The 21,125-nt window shown below is 42.1% G+C and overlaps 1 protein-coding gene across 1 annotated transcript in view; it reads right to left on the bottom strand.

The window, feature by feature from the left end:
- The window catches only part of LOC125452477 (pecanex-like protein 1), a 244,466-nt gene that overhangs the window by 94,227 nt on the left and 129,114 nt on the right, over positions 1-21,125 (bottom strand). The window contains exons 19-21 of the mRNA XM_048530940.2: positions 17,508-17,658; positions 8,392-8,533; positions 6,781-6,958 (exon numbers count right to left, since the gene is read on the bottom strand). Coding sequence (XP_048386897.1) covers positions 6,781-6,958; positions 8,392-8,533; positions 17,508-17,658 — 471 coding nt within the window. The remainder of the gene's footprint in view (positions 1-6,780; positions 6,959-8,391; positions 8,534-17,507; positions 17,659-21,125) is intronic.

Below are 21,125 nucleotides of genomic sequence, written 5' to 3' on the forward strand. Positions count from 1 at the left end.
ACTTGAGATCACAGGTACTTGGAGGCTTCTCAATAAAATACTTAGAAACAAGCAAACATGGAAAAGGCTTTTGACCCTTCGAGTTTGCTCCATCATTCATTACGATCATGGATGATCATCCAACTTAATATCCTGTTCCTGCTTACCCTCCATACTTTGATCCCTTCAGCCCTAAGTATTATATCCAACTCCTCCTTTAAATCAAACAATGTTTTGGTCTCAGAGATAATGGGAACTGCAGATGCTGGAGAATCCAAGATAACAAAATGTGGAGCTGGATGAACACAGCAGGCCCAGCAGCATCTCAGGAGCACAAAAGCTGACGTTTCGGGCCTAGACCCTTCATCAGAGAGGGGGATGGGGAGAGGGTTCTGGAATAAATAGAGAGAGAGAGGGGGAGGCGGACCGAAGATGGAGAGAAAAGAACATAGGTGGAGAGGAGAGTATAGGTGGGGAGGTAGGGAGGGGATAGGTCAGTACAGGGAAGACAGACACGTCAAGGAGGCGGGATGAGGTTAGTAGGTAGGAAATGGAGGTGCGGCTTGAAGTGGGAGGAAGGGATGGGTGAGAGGAAGAACAGGTTAGCGAAGTGGAGACAGGCTGGGCTGGTTTTGGGATGCAGTGGGGGGAGGGGAAGAACTGGGCTGGTTATATGTGAGGCAACTCATATTCCGCTTGGGAACCCTGCAGCCCAAGCAACTCATATTCCGCTTGGGAACCCTGTAGCCCAAATGTATCAATATGGACTTCACAAGCTTCAAAATCTCCCCTTCCCCCACTGCATCCCAAAACCAGCCCAGTTCTTCCCCTCCCCCCACTGCATCACAAAACCAGCCCAGCTCGTGTATTTGCAATTTGTAATTTTGTACATGGAGGATTTACTGTGATTTTCCCGACTACTCAGGCTGATGGGTCTATAATTCTTGTCTTTTTCTCTGCCTCCTTCTTAAGTAGAGGCGTTATATCAGCTACCCTCCAATCCACACTAACTGTTCCAGGGTGTGCAGAATCTTGGAAGATGACCACCAATGCATTCATTATTTACAGGCTATTTCCTCAAGTATTCAGCGATGTAGGTCATGAGACCCTGGAGAATTATGTGCCTTCAATTCCATCAATTTCCCTAACATCACATTTCTACTGATACCAATTTCCTTGAGTTCCTCCCTCTCACTAAACCCTGATTTTCTCACATGTTGTTTGTGACCTCCTTTGTGAACATAGAACCAGTGTGTTTTTAGTTGATCGGGCATTTCATTGTTTAAATGACAAATTCCCCCATTTCTGATTGAGCGGGACATACATTTATCTTCAGTAATCTGTTTCTCTTCACATTCCTATAGAAACTTTTACAGTCAGTTTTTATGTTCCCTGCGACGTTACTCTCGTGCTCTATTTTCCTGTCCTTGATCAATCTCTTTGACCTCCTTTGCTGAATTCTAAACTGCTCCCAATACACAGGTCTGTCAATTTTCTGGCGAATTTGTACGCACCTCTTCCACGTCTCTAACTTCTCTTGTAAGCCATGGTTTGACCACCTTTTCAGTTTTACTCTTGTGCCAGACAGAAATGAACAATTGTTGCAGTTGACCCATACTCTTTTTGAATGTTTGCCATTGTCTTTCCACCATCATCCATTTAATTAACATCTCCCAGTCTCTCTCAGCCAACTCATTACTCATGCCATCATAATTTCCTCTTTTTAGATTCAGGACCCTCGTCACAGAATCAAATATGTCACTCTCGATCTTAACGCGGAATCCTATGCTATTATGATCACTCATCCCCAAGGCGCCTTCCACAACCAACTGGCTAATTATTCCTTTCTCGTTACACAATACCCAGTTTACAAAGATCTGTTCTCTAATTGGTTCCTCAATATATTGCTCCAGAAAATCATTCTGTAAACACTTCAGGAATTCATCCTCTACAGTATTGTTACTAATTTGATTTGTGCAATGTATATGCAGATTAAAGACATCCATAATTACAGATATTCCTTTATTAGATGTGTCTCTAATTTCCTGTTTAATGCCTTTCCCAACATAACCCCTACAGTCTGGGGATCAATATAAAAGTCCCACTAAAGTATTTTTGCTCCTTGGTGTTCCATGCATATTCCACACTGGAGCTAATATCTTCCACACTATTGTGCTAACTTCCTCTTTAATCGGCAATGTAATCCCATCATCTTTGCCTTTTTGTCTGTCCTTCATAAATGCTTACACCCCTAGATATTCATTTCTCATCTTTTTAGACCCTGTAGTCACGTCTCCGTAATCCTGACTATATCAGACTTGTTTTTAAACTATCTGCACAATTAAATTATGTATTTTATTGCAAATGTCCCACACATTAAGGCACATCTTAAAGCTTATCTTTTTAACATTACTTGTTCTGTTCCTATTATTTTTCACTGTGACCCTGTTTGATCCGCGCCCTTGATTTCTCTGCTTATCACTTTTCTTAATCCCTATTCAATTTTAGATACAACTAAAGTTTAACATGAACCTTTTGATTAAAAAAAATTGGGGCACTAGAAACTGCTTGAAAACTATTTAGTGTGCTGATGATTAAAGACACCTTGTGTGCTTAACTGTTTATAGCCCTGACTTTCACCTGGTCAGGTGTTGACTGATAGATGTAAATGGCACAATGCCAAAAGGCACTGAACAATACCAAATCTGAATAGTGCAATTTGTCTGCTAATTGCTGTTAATTTATAAATATCACTGCTCTTTGCAGTCAACAAATCTGACCAACCAAAATGTAGCTTTTATGAAACAACTGATCAAGGAGAAATCATTGGTGTTAAATAATCATGAATTTCAGTCTTTGAATAGTTTGTAATCATGTGAACTGTGCAAAGTGTGAAGTACAACAGGAACTGACAAACAGCAATTCAACGTAATTAGAAGATTGGTGTCAAATGCCAACATTTGACTCCAGAACAATTGATGCTGGCACAGAGTACAATCAGAATTAGTCTATTTAACAACCGCTCTCTTGTTAAAAAAAAACTCTCAACTCCCGCACAGACTATTCACTATCATATGCCAGGATGCAAATTATTCGCCAGGATATCAAGCAAGGACTATCCCACACAAGTACTTGCATTAATTTAATACCACAGCAAAATGACTGAAGACTCTTTGTGCAATGTTATATTAAAAATTGACTACGAATACTAAGCCAGATGACCAAAAACTTGGTCACAGAGAGAAAACAACAAGCCTGCATTAAATTAGAGATAACAAAGTGTGGAGTTGGATGAACACAGCAGGCCAAGCAGCATCTCAAAAGCTGACGTTTCGGGCCTAGACCCTACATCACCCTTATTCAGAACTGAAAGCATCTAGGAAAAAGTGGCATTTATCTTGATCTCAGGGGTGGAGTGGCATGAAATTAAGGTGTCAGCAGATAGGTGGAGACGGAGCCCAGGGAGAGGCAGAGGAAAAGTTCGGCATACAAGGAATTTCACAGTAAGAGAGGGATGATAAAATGCTGGAGAGGTAATGATGGGGACTGATCAGGTAAAAATATAGAAACACAGAAATACAGAAGCAGGAGTAAGCCATTTAAATCTTTGAGGCTGCCCTACCATTCAAAAAGATCATGCTGATCATCAAGCTCAATTTCCTAATCCCAACATCCCCTCCATATTCCTTTAGCCATAATTTCTATACATCTACCTCCTCCTTGAGAATACAATGTCTTGGCCTCAACTACTTTCTGTAGTAGTGAATTCCATTGGCTCACCACTCTCTGGGTGAAGACATTTTTCTTCTAAGTCCTAAAGGTTTACTCATTCTTAAACTATCACTCCTGGTCTGGACTCTCTCAACACTGGGAACTCTCTTCTGGCACCTAACCTGTAAAGTCCTGTTAGAATGTTGTACATTTCTATGAGATCCCCCTCATTCGTTTGAACTCCAGTGAGGTAATCCTAACCTCATATGTCATTGAGTTCGCTGTTCTGAAAGCAAACCATGTAATAATGTGGGATTAGAGGAGGGCTAAAGACATGAAAAGTGGTGTTCAGGCTCTAAAATGATTGAACTTGATATTCAGTCCTGAAGTCTGCAAGGTCCCCCAAGTGGAAAATGAGATGCTATTCCTCCAGTTTGTGTTGAGCCTCACTGCAGCACCGCAGCAGGCTTGGGGCAGAAACGTTGGCATCAGAACACAGTATTGTGTTGAACTGGCAGGCAACTGGAAGCTCGGGGTCATTTTTTCAAGACAGAGCATAGGCATTCCATAACGCAGTCACCCAGTCTGCACTGTGCCTCCCCAACGTACAGGAGACCAAACTTTGAGCAGGAAATACAATAGACTAACTTGAGTGAATGCAGCATCTCAGGAGCACAAAAGCTGACGTTTCGGGCCTAGACCCTTCATCAGAGAGGGGGATGGGGGGAGGGAACTGGAATAAATAGGGAGAGAGGGGGAGGCGGACCGAAGATGGAGAGTAAAGAAGATAGGTGGAGAGAGTGTAGGTGGGGAGGTAGGGAGGGGATAGGTCAGTCCAGGGAAGACGGACAGGTCAAGGAGGTGGGATGAGGTTAGTAGGTAGCGGGGGGTGCGGCTTGGGGTGGGAGGAAGGGATGGGTGAGAGGAAGAACCGGTTAGGGAGGCAGAGACAGGTTGGACTGGTTTTGGGATGCAGTGGGTGGGGGGGAAGAGCTGGGCTGGTTGTGTGGTGCAGTGGGGGGAGGGGACGAACTGGGCTGGTTGAGGGATGCAGTAGGGGAAGGGGAGATTTTGAAACTGGTGAAGTCCACATTGATACCATATGGCTGCAGGGTTCCCAGGCGGAATATGAGTTGCTGTTCCTGCAACCTTCGGGTGGCATCATTGTGGCAGTGCAGGAGGCCCATGATGGACATGTCATCAAGAGAATGGGAGGGGGAGTGGAAATGGTTTGCGACTGGGAGGTGCAGTTGTTTTTTGCGAACTGAGCGGAGGTGTTCTGCAAAGCGGTCCCCAAGCCTCCGCTTGGTTTCCCCAATGTAGAGGAAGCCGCACCGGGTACAGTGGATGCAGTATACCACATTGGCAGATGTGCAGGTGAACCTCTGCTTGATGTGGTATATGTGGTATACATGTAGTATATGGTAGTATATACATATACATGTAGTATATGTAGTATATAGTATATGTAGCATGGATGCAGTATACCAATGTGGTATACTGCATCCACTGTACCCGGTGCGGCTTCCTCTACATTGGGGAAACCAAGCGGAGGCTTGGGGACCGCTTTGCAGAACACCTCCGCTCAGTTCGCAAAAAACAACTGCACCTCCCAGTCGCAAACCATTTCCACTCCCCCTCCCATTCTCTTGATGACATGTCCATCATGGGCCTCCTGCACTGCCACAATGATGCCACCCGAAGGTTGCAGGAACAGCAACTCATATTCCGCCTGGGAACCCTGCAGCCATATGGTATCAATGTGGACTTCACCAGTTTCAAAATCTCCCCTTCCCCTACTGCATCCCTCAACCAGCCCAATTCGTCCCCTCCCCCCACTGCACCACACAACCAGCCCAGCTCTTCCCCCCCACCCACTGCATCCCAAAACCAGTCCAACCTGTCTCTGCCTCCCTAACCGGTTCTTCCTCTCACCCATCCCTTCCTCCCACCCCAAGCCGCACCCCCCGCTACCTACTAACCTCATCCAACCTCCTTGACCTGTCCGTCTTCCCTGGACTGACCTATCCCCTCCCTACCTCCCCACCTACACTCTCTCCACCTATCTTCTTTACTCTCCATCTTCGGTCCGCCTCCCCCTCTCTCCCTATTTATTCCAGTTCCCTCCCCCCATCCCCCTCTCTGATGAAGGGTCTAGGCCCGAAACGTCAGCTTTTGTGCTCCTGAGATGCTGCTTGGCCTGCTGTGTTCGTCCAGCCTCACATTTTATTATCTTGGAATCTCCAGCATCTGCAGTTCCCATTATCTCTAACTTCAGTGAATTGCAGGCAGAACGCTGCTTTACCTGGTCGGTGTATTTGGGGCCTTGGATAGTGAGGAGGGAGAAGGTAAATGGGCAGGTGCCACGTGCAAATATTTACAGACTGCAAACCAGTGAGCATTTTTGGCAGCAGTTGTGAAGTATGCAGTTAGAAATCCAATTACGCAATCACTTTTTCAAAGATTTTAGGAAGAGAGACTGACTGCATTAAAAGAGAATTGTCATTATTTTAATTAATTTCTCATTGCATGTGTGTGTACGGGTGTCTCAATAGAGCATGCTCTGGAGAAACATATTTTTGCATTACTTTGCACATGTGGAATCCAGAAGTTCTTTTCAGTTTCCATGGAGAAAAACCAACAGTTTTACCATCATTACCATGACAAAGTCCAGCCCACTAGTTTCGATCTTCCCATTACTCAACTGGAGAAAAATTCTGCTCACCCAATGCTGAATGTCAAATAAGCAGCTCGAAATAATACTGGAGTCAGGAAAGGTGGTGATGAGGTAGAACCAGGGGTTTCTGAAGTACTTTTGGAAATTGATAGCTTATTTTGAGATGACAATGTCAAGGAGAAGATGTAGATTAGAAATAGACTACAAAATACATTATGAAATAAAACCAACTAATCACCATCACATCCACATGGACTTTTTATAAGCATACCAAACCACACAGACATTTCATCACCATCCCACCAGTATGGCCAATTCATCATCCCACCTCACAGATTGTTCACCATCAATATTACAACACAGACTACTCTCCAAATAGTCTACCAATACATACTTATGGAAATAGCACTTGCCTTGCTGAATAAAACTGACATCAGGAAGAAATCCAGTAAAAATGTCTCAGAGATACCACTGTAGTCAAACTGGAAGAAGAGAACGGTGAAACTCAAAATTACGTATTGGTATGTTGGATTACAGAAGGATGAGCGCAATAGCTTCATACTGGCCATGGTCATCATTAAAACATCACAGCTGCAACAGAAAGTAAGACAGTAATTAGTAAGTGTAGTCCATACTGGTTGTCCTCTCATGGACTTGTAGTCCCTGTCTTTCCTGACTAAAGAAATTGGAGGGAGCCCATCCATTGTGCCAATAGTGGTCGTGTAGCAACTTATTGCTGGGAGCTGAACTAATTGCTTTCAGTGAGCTACCACTCCTATCTCAGGAGAAAGTCCTGCCTTTGAGTGCTGCTGGCCAGATGGGCAGCTAGATGTTCTTCATTCCTAGCAGTTGTCTGCTAGGAATTACGGTCACTACTAATTTTACAGGCAATGCCACCAAACCAAGGGGTGCAAGTAGGTCTGGGATTGGGATCTCCTGCAAGTGGGGTGGGCATATCTAAAGAGGGACATGCCCTTGTTGGGGTGCAGTTCCTCCAAGAGAACCAGAGGGCCCACAAGGAATTTCCCCTTGTCTAACGCCAAGTGTACGCAGTTCAGGCTTCTAGGTCTCCCACATGGAATGGGCCCACCCCAAACAGTGGTGTCTGGATGAAGCCCATAAGTGCAACTTAAAGACCGCAAAAGGTCCAAGGGCAGGCAGCCAACCTAATGCCTCTCCTGAATCCCACTACATTTCTGTTAGATTGGGGGCAGGTAAGTAGGCAGCAGGAATGCTACCCATTAGATTTTAACAGTCAGTTCTGAAGAAGGGCACGAAACAAGAAACATTAACTCTACTTTCTCTCTACAGATGCTGAGTTTCTCCAACAATTTCTGCTTTTGTTTCAGATTTCCAGCATTTGCAGTTCTTTGTTTTATCACATGGAATTACACTGCAGAGAAGTGACAGTATCTTTGTATTGTTATAAGTGATTACCTAGATGAAAGAGCAAGTAAGACTCTGTCGCTATTACTCTGTTTACATGCTGGGATGAACTAACACAAGGAACTCACCATTTGGGTAATTATTGGTGAAGAGTTTGCTATAATCCACTACTGTGCACAGTTTCATATAAACTACAACACACAGACACAACAGTTGACCCAATCAATCTGCAGTAATGTTTATCCTCAACACAAACTGTATTTAATCACAGATATGCTTGTCCTTTTACCATATCTCTTCATCTCTATTTTCTTCACGCATTTATCTAACTTATAGAATGCCTCTACTTTGATCACTAAACCCAGTGATGCATTGCACAGCCTCACAAATCATGGTGTATTTCAAGTTTCTCCTCCTGTGAAACACTTTCCCAGAGGCAAGCAGGCATTTTCACTTATGCACTGTACAGGTAAGCCACATTGAGATTACATTGAGTAAACAATTCAAGATGGTTTACAAATGTCCTCACTGAAACTGATTAACCATCATTATCAATGAAGATATACCTGAGAATCTATAAAGGCAGTTAATCAGGTTTCTAAAAACAAAATGAAAAATATAAACATGCAGCAGCTTACTGTATACCAAGCTTCTTCTGACTACTGAGAGAGAAAGCATCGTTGGTGAGTGCGTTGAGCACCACAGCTGGGTAAATAATGTACTTCTCCAAACAAAGAAGCCAAACGTACAATTGTTCAAACCACATGAGTTGGGCTGCATCTGGAACACAAAACAAATATTATGGAGAAGATGGGGGGTGCTGACACATTGTAATCAGTTATGGATCCAAGGCAAGTGGATGGAGTTAAGTCACAGAACAATCAGCACCTAACTCAACAGACCGAATGGCCTCCTCTTGTCCCTACAATTTCTTCAGGGGTTCAAATAATACCACAGATGAAAGGCGCAGTTAAAAATATCATCTGGGACTGCCAGCTGTGATCCCTTCAGTTCTCTCTTAAACACAGCGTATGTTATACAGCTTGTCAGTATTTGCATGCTATTTTGTTTCAGGTTACATGGATACTTGGAAGGTGGGGAAGTGAGAAATCAATATCCAACCCTGTACAGTGATTTTTGACTTTATAACGTGGAGTGCATTTGGCATTTCAGATACCACCACAAACTCCAACTTTAACTGCAACACACTGGTTCAAACCCAGTGTAAAATAAAACCTAGCATCTATACCCTTTCAGCTGGCTCTAAAAGGTCCTATGTAGATTACCTTAAACTATTTCCTAACTAGTTGATGGTCTCTGCAGAAATCCTTAAGTCATCAGTGCCAGTGTCATCCGAAGCCCCATGTGTCCTCTCAATGCAAGGCTTCCTTCCTTTCATCCTTAACATCTGTGAATGGCAGAAACACTGACAAATGACCCTGATCAGTTATAGCTTTTCTGTTGAATCCCTTAATGTTCTGAGCCATCAGGATACAGAGGATTTAATTTCTAATGAACACTGACACTTACAGGATTGTTGATACGTTTTTATTGTAGATGCAAATCCAAATCAACAATTAAATTTATGGTCTGCTTCACAACCTTTTTAGCATAGTTTCTTAGATCCAAAGAGCTCAGTTTAATTACAATCATGTTTTAGCTCCAGATAATGTTTTACTTTAATTTAGCCCCGTTTCATATTCAGCGCATTCACAAGGCATGAAGACTTTAATTCCCTACTATTGTCTTGATGCTCAAGCAAATTAGACTCCACTCTAAATGATCCCTATGTAACCATATTTGGTAAAACTGCAGCAAACCAGAGATCATTGTCAAATCATTTTCACATGTCATTTTCAATTATCACTATCATTTACAACAAATAAATATGTGCATTAAATGCAGACACGTTACAATAGCCAAAAAAAGTCATGTTTGAAATAAAACTAGTGTTTCTGCCCAGATGTTCTTTCATGCAATGTGTAAAATTGTGCAGTGGTGCAATACTTTAAAAAATAAATTCTCAGAACAGCATCTTTTAAACAAAAAATGTTGTACTTATTTTGCATCTCCACACATAGTGAAATGTCATGGGGTACTTTTATACTAATTCTGACACCGAATCTCATAAGGAGATATTTAAGACAGGCAGAAACACATGAAATAGGTACAAGAGAAAGCAGTTCTGCCATTTGCGCTTGCTCAGCCATTTGATTAAATCAGGTCTGATCTTCCACCTCAAAGCTATTTTTCAGCATGTCTTTTAATATCTTTAACATACATCCTGAACATACTAAATGTATAGTCTCCAAAGTCCTCTGGGGTAGAGAATTCCAAAGATTCGCCACTCTGAGTGAAGAAACTCTTTCACATTTAAGTCCTAAATAGACTGCCCCTTATTCTGAGGCTGTATTCCCTGGTTCTAGACCAGTGAGCTGGGAGGAACATCTTTTCTGTATCTAACCTATTAAGCTCGTAAGATGTTGCTTTGTTTCAATGTTTGCAGTTGGCTCATTCAAAAGTTTTGTCAGAGGCAGATTTTAAGGAATATCTTAAAGGAAGAAAGCGGGAGAATGAGGTAGATGGGTCTAGAGAGGGATTTCCAGAGCCTTGGGCCTAGAAGTTAGGTATACAGCTGACGATGGTGGGGCAAATGAAACTGGGGATACGTAGGATGCCAGACTGAATGAAAGCAGATTTCAGAATGTGGTCTGGCTGAAGAAGTTTACAGAGATAAGGAGGGATGAGGTTATAGAAATTTTGACAAAGAATAGAGAAAATTTAAAGCTCAACACCAATAATCCCTCTATATTTACAAATAATTTACAAAATCAAATCTGGTTATAATAGCTATCAATTGATCCAATTACTAAATTGAATTGCAGCAAAATTACACACAGGGGATCATATACATTTGGCAGGAAATCTGTAGATGAAACAATGAGCTGTATCAAGTAACAAATTAAAAGAAAAAACATCATCCATTTATGAATTATTAATAGTATGTGTTGTAACCATTTTATCATTAAATTCTAATGGATGTACTCGCACTACATAACTTACCTACAGAAATCTGAGATGGCTAGTCACATGCTGGTTCAGCAATGCAATCTCCCACCTCATTCCCTGTTCATTCCTGTCACCTCTCTCAGAGTAAATTAAAATAAATCAATAGAATGGAATGGAGGAAAAACATCGGCTCTCAGTGCAACATGGTCAGATTTCTAATGCAGTGAGAGATTCATTCCGGATTCTTAAAAATCTGTCCAAGATAATATGAAATCCCATCACCATTTTTTTTGTTAATTCATGCAATGTGAAGGTGGGGGGGGGGGGGGGGGGGGCAGTGAGAGGCAATGCCAGAGCAAAGCAATGAGTCTGATGGGCAACAGTCAGGGGATGTGAGTATTACCTGGTTCCCAATTATACACTTTCCTTATATTAGACTTAAACTGAGTTTCTTTAAGAATCAAAAAGTTATTGATATATTATGAAACAAAAATTAATCAGAGGAGATGTTAAATTGGGTTAACATATTTGACTTGTAATGAAAATATAATTGTTTACCCCTCTAAATAACCCATTGCACGCATACACATTATATGATGCTATATATACACACACGTGGATACACAGATGGACACATCTCTAGATGGGTTTCTCTCTGTACAGATTCACTTTGGGTAAAGAAAAATTCTGGCTAATAAATCTTAGTTCTTCTGAAGGCAAAAAGGTTAAGGTGTGGAATGTTCAGATGGTTGTCCGTCTGGGGTTCTAGCATGTGCAGATGGGTGTCATCAACCATAGGCAGTTGTCTTTGAGATATTTGCGAACGTACCTACGATACAGTATCTAATCACTTTTCGAGAAGATAATCAGATTTCACACTGAATTAACAATAAGGAATTTACTTGAAACATGACAGCTGAGACTGGAAGCTTCTGTCTAACTGAAAATTCTAACATTGCTTAAAGGAAACAATAAGTCAAAGCTTTTAGTCTTGCATGCACGAGAACTGGGATGCATGAAACAGACTCTTGAAAATAGGATATCAATTTATGCGGCATGACAACAGAGTGCTGATTGGTCGAGCTATTGTTAGCACGGAAGTGCAGCAGGAACAGTTAACCGACAATCTTAGTTCTCAGGCCAAGCAGGTGGATAGTGATTGGTCAGGGTGTTGCTATAGCAATGCAGCAAAGATTGATAATCTCCATGAACACTTCTTTTCTCACAAAAAAGTTGCAATGTGTTAACAAATTATTTTTGACCACATAAACCAGAATTTTGTAAGTAGCTTCTAGCACTCAAATCCATCAGACTGAACACCTGACTGATCATTTTAAGTTACTTTCCAGTATAATTATTAGCACAGTCTGAATGATCAAATAAATGTTGTCCAATAGCAGAATCACATCTCATCATAGTCATAATGTTCTGACATGGGCTGGTTTGTTGTACAATTAAGGGTGCCAGTAAATTCATCCTCTCTAAAAATGAGGAGTTTGTTCTCGCTCATAGTTTCAACTTTGGTTACACACTCATCCCACATTAAACTGGAAGAGGTAGTTACTGAGTTCAAACTCTTTCATCATCTCCGCATATTACAGTATCCAGCAAGGATGCTTTGGCCCTGAAAGTGCAGCTAGCAACTATATAGATTTATAGACATTACACTTTTTGACTTAACAGATTTTCATCTGATATCTGATTGGCAGCGTAATCACGTGGCAAACACTGAAGTACACATATGTGCAAACAAGGCAAAGGAATTGCATAGTCATAGTCAAATGCGATCACACCAAAATACTTGCTGTTCTCAATGGTAGTTCATAGCTTATGTCTATAGAACTGCCACGACGGAAGACCATACAACCATACTCGAGGGCAAGGTGCAGAGGCACTGGTTGGGCTTGACTAAGGGTGGTAACACCGTGATGTCTATGTGATAGAATTCAACCTCATGGTGAGGACAGTCAATAAAGCATACAATATCCTTTCATTTTATTAATAGTGGCACAGACTACAAGAGCAAGGAGGTGACTCTGAACTTCAACACAGTACTTGTTAGACCTCACCTGAGGTATTGTGTGCAACCTGGATGTCACATTATAGGAAGGATGTGAACACATTAGAGAAACTGCAGAAGTGATTTAAAAGAATGGTTCGTGGGATGAGAAATTTTAGTTGAGGATAGAATGAAGAAGTAGGGACTATTCTCCTTGGAGAGAAGAAGGCTAAGAGGAGATTTGGTAGATGTCAAATGTAAGAATATAAAAATTAGGGGCAGGAGTAGGTCATCTGGCCCATTGAGCCTTCTCCACCATTCAACAAGATTGTGACCGATCTTTTTGTGGACTCAGCTCCACTTACCCGCCTACTCACCATAACACTCAATTCCTTTACTGTTCAAAAATCTATCCATTTTAGTACTAAAATCATCCAACGAGGTAGCCTCAGTTGCTTCACTAGGCAGGGAATTCCACAGGCTCACAATTGGGTGACGAAGTTCCTCCTCAACTCAGTCTTAAAATTTTCAAAATCATAAGCAGGCCTGACAGAATACTTTGGGAGAAACTGTTCCCAATAGATCAAAAACCAGAACGCATGAATTTAGAGTGATTTGCAAAATGAGCAAATGTGATGCGAGAAAAAACCTTTTTCACACATTTGAGTAGTTTGGGTATGGAATACACTGCCTGGAAATGTGGTGGAGCTGGATTCAACTGTAGCATTCAAAAGGGCATTTGAATGATTATCTGAATAGAAATAATGTGTAAGGGTATTAGGATAAAGCAGGAAACAGACTGTAGGTAATGATGCTAATTTGAAAAATTGGACATTACAGGCTGAATGGCCTTCTTCTGTACCACAACACTTCTGTAAAGGGATGTCCCTTTTGAACATATTTTATCTATAGCTAGCTCTGCACAACATGAATTAGCCAAATGGTTGTGTCAGCTGTTCTAACCAGTTTTAAATAAGTTTTCCACAAACTTTATGCAGGATTCCTTCACTTTTACAAACACATCGTAAGACCTATGTATTGAGACTGTAGCATATCCATGTGCTCTTTGAAGTGGCTACCTTACTTACTAATTTGCCACTCAAGGAGGCCATTGATATTTTCATTGTATCACTATATCATGGCATCCTCAATGTTCCACCAGTGCCTGAATCTGTATTCATCAAATTCATCAGCTTAGCAACTCATGCCACTGAGTTCAGTTTCATGACATGTATGATATGATTCCCTTTAGGCCAGCTCTTGCTGATCATCTTGATAAGCATGTCTTCAGTGAAAGACCATTAACTTCATACCTCTTGGGTAGTTTTTCAGAAGGGAGAGCAAAAGAGCAGAGTATTATTTAAAAAGAGAAATACAGCAGAAAGCTGCAATACAAACAAACTTGGGGGATTCTTGCACATGAAACGCAGAAAGCTAGCACACAGGTGTAGCAGGTAATCAGGAAGACTGTTAGGCCTTAATTCAACTGGGTTGGAGTATAAGTGTAGGGAAGTCTTACTGCAACTGTATAAGGTGCTGGTGAATCGACATCTGGAGTACTGTGGAGTTTTGGACCCCTCATTTAAGGAAAGATAAAATTTCATTGAAACTGTTCAGAGATGTTCACAAGGTGATCCCTGGTACGGAGACACTGTCTTTTGAGCAAAGGCTAAACAGGTTGGGACTCTACTCTGTGGAGTTTAGAAGAATGTGAGATGATCTCATTGAAACATCTAGGATTCTTTAGGGGGCTTGACAGGGTAAATGCTGGCAGCATGTTTCTCTCATGGGGAAGTCTAGGACCAGAGGGCATAGGCTCAGAATAAAGGGGCTCCAATTTAAGATTGAGATGAGGAAAAAATTCTTCTTTCAGAGGACTGAGAATCTTTGGAACTCCTTGCCACACAGGGCTGTAGGGGTAGAGTCCATGTGTATATTTACAGCTGAGATAGATAAATTCTTCATCAGTCAGGGCATTAAGGGTTATGGGAAAAGGACAGGAAAATGGACCTGAGGAATGTCAGGTCAGCCATGATCTTATTGAATGGCAGACCAGGCGCAGGGGGTCAAATGACCTACTCCTGTTCCTACTTGTTAAGAAGCCATAATAACAGTTCTAGTACTGGTGACTGAATCACAGCAGATAGAGAAGTAAAATTATCACAGAAGGAGACACTCTCAAAGAGCCATTCACCTGGCACCACCTCCCCACCAATCTTCTCTCCAAAGCTCTGCAGACCCTTCTTTTCCAGATAGTAATCCCCATCCCTTTTAAATGCTTCAATTGAACTTATCCTCACCATACTGTCAGTCAATGTGTTCTAGTTTCTAACCAGATCCACATAAAACATGCTTTTCCTCATGTCGCTATTGCTTTGTTTGCCAATTACTTACCAATTGCTCCATCAACTGAAACCATTTCTAAATATTTATTTTGTTCAGACCCCTCATAATCTGAATACTTCTTTCATATCTCCATTCAATCTTCTCTTCAAGAAAACAGTTCAAACTTTTCCACTCTTTCAATACAGTCGTGTGTGTTTCAACATAAGTTTATCATCCCTGGAACCATTCTTCTGAATCTTTTCTGCATTATTTCTAATGCCTTCACATTCTTCCTAAGGTAAGGCATCAAAACTAGAAGTAATACTCCAATCACCACTGAAACAATGAATTTGAATTGAAATTTGCATTTGAAACAACTGAATTTTTGAAGGTGTCGAAAGTGATTGACGAGTGTATAATAGTAGATGTTGTCTACGTGGATTTTAGTGAGGCTTTTGACAAAGTCCCTACAGGTAGACTTATCCAGAAGATTAAGGTGCATGGGATCTACGATGACCTGGCTACTCGGATTCAGAATCAGTTTGCCCATAGAAGGCAGAGGTAATGGTGGAAGGGTGTTTTCCTGGCTGGAGGTCTGTGACTAGTGGTGTTCCACAGGAATCTGTACTGGGACCTCTGCTATTTGTGATATATATTTAAAAATGGCTTGAATTAAAAAAATGTAAATGAGTTAGTTAGTAACTTTGCAGACAATACAAAGATCAATGTGGAAGGTTGTCAAAGGATATAGCGGGACATAGATCAGTTGCAGATATGGGCAGAGAAATAGCAGATTAATCTGGTTAAGTGTGAAATGCTGCACTTTGGGAGATCCAATATTACGGAAAAGTATAGTTAATGGCAGGAACCTGAACAGCATTGATGTACAGAGGGATCTTGGAGTTCAAGTCCATTGCTCCCTGAAAGTGGCCATGCAAGTAGATAGATAGTAAAGAAGGTGTACAGCATGCTTACCTTTATTGGTCAGGGAACAAAGTACATGAGTCAGGATGTCACGTTGCAGTTTTATAAGACTCTGATTCGGCCACATTTACAGTATTGCATTCAGTTCTGGTCGCCACAGTACAGGAAGGATGTAGAGGCTTTGGAGAGGATGCAGAAAAGATTTACCATGATTCTGCCTGGATTAGAGACTATGAGGTGTAAGGAGAGGCTAGAAAAACTCAGATTGTTTTCTCTGGAGCAGTGGCGGCTGAGGAGAGGCTTGATAGAAGTTTATAAAATAGTCAGAATCTTTCTTCCAGAGTTGAAAGCTGAATACTGGGGGCATGCATTTAAGATGAGAGGGGGTAAGCTCAAAGAAGATGAGAGGGGCAGGTTTTTTATTTAACACAGAGAGTAGTACGAGTCTGGAATGTGCTACCAGGGGTGGTGGTGGAAGCAGAAACAATAAGGGCATTTAAGTGATTTTTAGATATGCACATGAACATGCAGGGAATGGAGGGATGTAGACCAAGGGCAGGCAGAGGGGATTAGTTTAACTTGGTGTCATGATCATCATGGGCCGAAGGACCCATTCCTGTGTTGTACTGTTCTATGTTCTAATGACTTACTCAAGTTCGACAAAGTTTCCTTGCTTTTGTGCTCTGTGCCCCTATTAATAAATCATAGGATGCAGCCTGTTTTATTAACCAGTCTCAACCTGCCCTGCCATCTTCAACGTTTCATGTAAATACTGCATACACAGATGTTCCTCTGCCCTTGCACTTGCTTTAGAAATGCACTTTGTTTTGTATTGTATCCCTTTTTACTAAAACAACTACTTATAACATCTTTGCATTCAATTTCATCTGCAGTTGTCCACCTATTCCACCAGTCTATGTTCCTTTTGATTCTAAAATATTTATATCACAATACACAACATTTAAAAGCTTTGTTTTGTCTGCAAATTTGAAAATTGTTCCCTGTACACCAAGTTCTAGGATTTTTTAAAATATACAGAGAAAAGGAGGGATCCTCACACTGACCACTGGGAACCCGGCTATAAACCTTCTATCAGTTTAAAAAACAACCATGAGTCATTGTTTTCTGAAGTCCCTCACCCCCCGGTATATGCCTTGACAGATGTCTGACAGTGTGGCTTTTCAACAGATCTATGAAGACTTGGCATCACTTTTGCGCCAAGGGGAAAAGTTTAATGATGCATTGCAGGCACGATAAACTATGAAAAACACTTTTAAAAGTGATCCAACAATGCAGGTCTAAGATCAAGCAGTTTAATAGGGTCATTATTTTGTTCACCCTATTACTCTTTTAATAATCTGATGAGAGGTAGCAGATAGAAAATAAAATTCCTAATGAGGAAACAATGAGCAAATTTAATCCCTATTTCATTATTGGACAGAATTGAAATGAAATACCATTGACACTATGCTGTGCAGTAGCTCCTCTGTTACTAACCTCGGACTTCAAACTGTCGATATTCCTTTGTTTTAAGCAAAGGATGTGCAAAGCAAAACCATGGAACTTGTGTTCGAAGCCGGGGGAGCAGATAGTGTGTCAAGAATCCGACTGTTGCAGCCAAAGCACACAACACAATATCAAGGAAGGGCTGGAACCAAGAAAATTGATTAATTAGAATCAAGATGCCATTCATTGTTAAAATAGTTCAAGAGCAATTCAGAATCTGCATTCAAACTTGAATGTCCTGTCTGCTTTAACAAACAGTGGCTCTGCTTTACATGTTGTTGACTATTTGGAGTAGTGCCCGAATGATGATTATGGAAGACAGCAGCAGACCTGGAAGAGAAGGACAATAAGATGAACCCGTTACCCGCAATAGCTTTCAACTCAGCAAAATGCCCATCCTCTTGGTCTGTTGCCTCTGTGGTAGAGGATATCACCAAGCGTGTTCAGGATATTCTAGAAGGGGAAAAGTTAATAGCCAGATTGTCAACAGTAGCATAAGTGGTAAAAGTTTTCATGCCCACCTGGCAGATATTCTGGAAGTAGGCAAAAGATGAGAAAGGACTACAGAAATAGTAAACTCATGACTACTCCCAGATGCTAGTGGAGGAGGCTGTAAGCAGGAGGCTGGTGCAGCTGAATGTACAGCTGCAGTAGAGGCTGCAGCTGTACATTCAGCTGCACCAGCGGTGCAGGAGCAGGTTTCAGATTCTTGAAGCATTGGAACTACTTATGAGGGAGCGGGCACCTATAGAAGATGGACAGATTGCATATGAACAAAGATGAGAGTAAGATTCTCACTGTGAGATTAACCAGTACTGATGTGGCAGGTTAAATCTAATTTGATAGAGTCAAGCAAAATAGAACAATCGGGACGACAGGAAATAACACCACATATGAAAATACAAATCAGAGCAGGAATAAGCCATTCAGCCCTGCTAGGCTGACTCTGCCATTCTACTACATTATAAATGATCTGATGGTAACCACAAATCCACATTCCCAGCTAGTCCTGTTAACCTTAGCTCAAGAAGAATTTATCCACCTCTGCCTCAAAAATATTCAAGGGTCTCTGATTGGAGGACAGGCTCTTCAGTAAGAGAGTTCCAAAGACACATAACTCTCTGACAGAAAATATTTAATCAAATCTGTTTAAAATGGACAACCCCCGACTTTTCAACACAGTGATGCCAAATTCTAGATTCTCCCATAAGAAGAAACATCCTTTCCATATCTATTCTGTCAACACCCCTTAGGATTTTATATGCTCCAATTGAGTCACCTCTTACTCTTCTAAACTCCAGCAGATACAAGTCTAATCTCTCATAAGACAATCTGCCCATTGCACATACTAGTTTAGTAAACCTTCTCTGAATGGCCTCAAATATATTTATATCATTCTTTAAATAAGGTGACTAATACAACATGCATAATACTCCACGTGATCTCACTAATGTCCTGTATAACTGAATATAAGTTCCCCACTCTTGCACTCAATTGCCCTCATAATAAAACATCCTATTAACTTTCCTCATTACTTGCTATACCTGTATACTAACATTCTGTAACAAAAACAGAAATTGCTGGAAAAGCTCAGCAGGTCTGGCAGCATCCATGAAAAAAATTCAGAGTTAATGTTTTGGTTCTAGTGACCCTTCCTCAGAACTGATGGTAGCCTGGAAAATGTCAGTTTATATGCAGAAGATAGGGTGGGAGAGGGATAAGGAGTAAGCGATAGTGGGGGGGGGGGGGGGGGGGGGGGGGGGGTGATTGAGCCCAAAGAGACGGAAGAACAGTTGGATGGATAAAGGAGTTATTAATGATCTGGTGAGTGGGTGAACAGCTGTTAATGCGGACTGTTCATGGCTAACCATAGGTAGTGTATAATGGCAGACTATGTAATAACAAGGCTCGGTGTCTGGGATAGGGCTCTAGGACATGGCAGAATTCAGGCCCTAAAATTACTGGACTCAATGTTGAATCCAGAGGGCCGGAGGGTCCCCATGCGGAAAATGAGATGTTGTTCTTCCAGTTTGCGCTGAGCTTCACTGGAACATTGCAGCAAGCCTGAGACGGAGATGTTGGCCAGGAAACAGGGTGGTGTGTTAAAGTGGCAGTCTACTGGAAGCTCAGAGTCTTTTTTGCTGGCAGAACGTAGATGTTCTGAGAAGCAATCGCCCAGTCTACACTTTCTTTCCCCAGTGTAGAGGAGACCACATTGTAAGCAATGAATGCAGCAGAACAGATTGTGGGAAATGCAGGCAAAGTGCCGCTTCACCTGGAAGGTATGTTTGGGCCCTTGGATACTGGGGACGGAAGATATAAATGGGCAGATGTTACATCTTCAGCTGTTGCAGGGAAAGGTGCCGTGGGGCTGTGGAGGGAGTGTTGGGAGTGAAGGAAGAGTGGGCCATGGTGTCCTGGAGGGAACGGTCCCTGCGGAAGACAGACAACGGAGAGGATGGATGTGTGTGCCTGGCGGCGGTATCTCGCGGGAGGTGGCGGAAATAGTATGATCTTCTGGATTTGGATGCTAGTGATATAGTAAGTAAGGAACCTTATCGCCCTTGTGGGAGTGAAGAGAGGTGGTGAGGGTGGGAGTGTGAGAAGTAGGTCGAACCCGGTTAAGGGCCCTGTCAACAACGGAGCTGGGGAATCCTTGGTTGAGGAAGAAGGTGAACACTTCAGAGGCTCCCTTGACAAAGCTGGCCTTATTTGAACAAATGTGATGGAGACAGAGGAATTGAGAGAATGGAATCGAGTCTTTACAGGAAGCAGGTTGCAAGGATATATAGTCAGAGTGGCTGGGGAGTGGGTCATTTATTTATAGTGGATATCAGTGGCCAGTCCTATCCCCAGAAATGGAAACAGAGTTCTCAAGGAAGGGGCGGGAGGAGCCAAAGATGGGCTAGGTGAAAGTGAGTCCAGGGTGAAAATTGGAAACAAAATTGATGAACTCTTCTAATTCTGGATGAAAGAGGAAAGTAGCACTGATGATATCATTGACATATCAGAGAATAAGGTATGGGTGGGGACAGGAAAAGGACTGGAACAAGGAATGTTCCACATATTCCACAAAGAGACAGGCATAACTGGGGGCCCATGAAGGCACCCATGACCAGCCCTCTGAGCTGAAGGAAATGAGGGGACCGAAAAGAGGTGTTGAGGTTTTGGATGAACGTGGCCCAGGAGAGGATGGTGGTGGTGGGTGGGGATGGTTCAGGCCACTGTTTCAGGAAGAAGCAGACAGCCCTGAGACCAACCTGGTGGGGAATGGACATGTAAAGGGACCGCACATCCATGGTAAAGCGGAGGCAGCTGGAGCCTGATAATTGGAAAATTCTGAAACTGGCATAAAGCATCAGAGGAATCTTGGGTGTGGGCAGGGACTGGGCCAGAGGAGAAAAGACTGAGCCAAGGTAGGAAGAGATAAGTTCTACAGGGCAGAAGCAGGCTGAAACAATGGGTCTGCCTGAGTATTCCTGTTTGTGGACTTTTGCAAGGAAGGAGAAGTGAGCTGAGCACGGCTAGGGGAGTATCAGCTTGGAGGCAGTTTGGAGGGGGGAGAGAGGAGAGATCTCCAGATGAAATGAGGTCAGTTACCACAGTTGA

The sequence above is a fragment of the Stegostoma tigrinum genome, chromosome 4 (genome assembly GCF_030684315.1).
Source record: "Stegostoma tigrinum isolate sSteTig4 chromosome 4, sSteTig4.hap1, whole genome shotgun sequence".
NCBI classification, from domain to species: domain Eukaryota; kingdom Metazoa; phylum Chordata; class Chondrichthyes; order Orectolobiformes; family Stegostomatidae; genus Stegostoma; species Stegostoma tigrinum.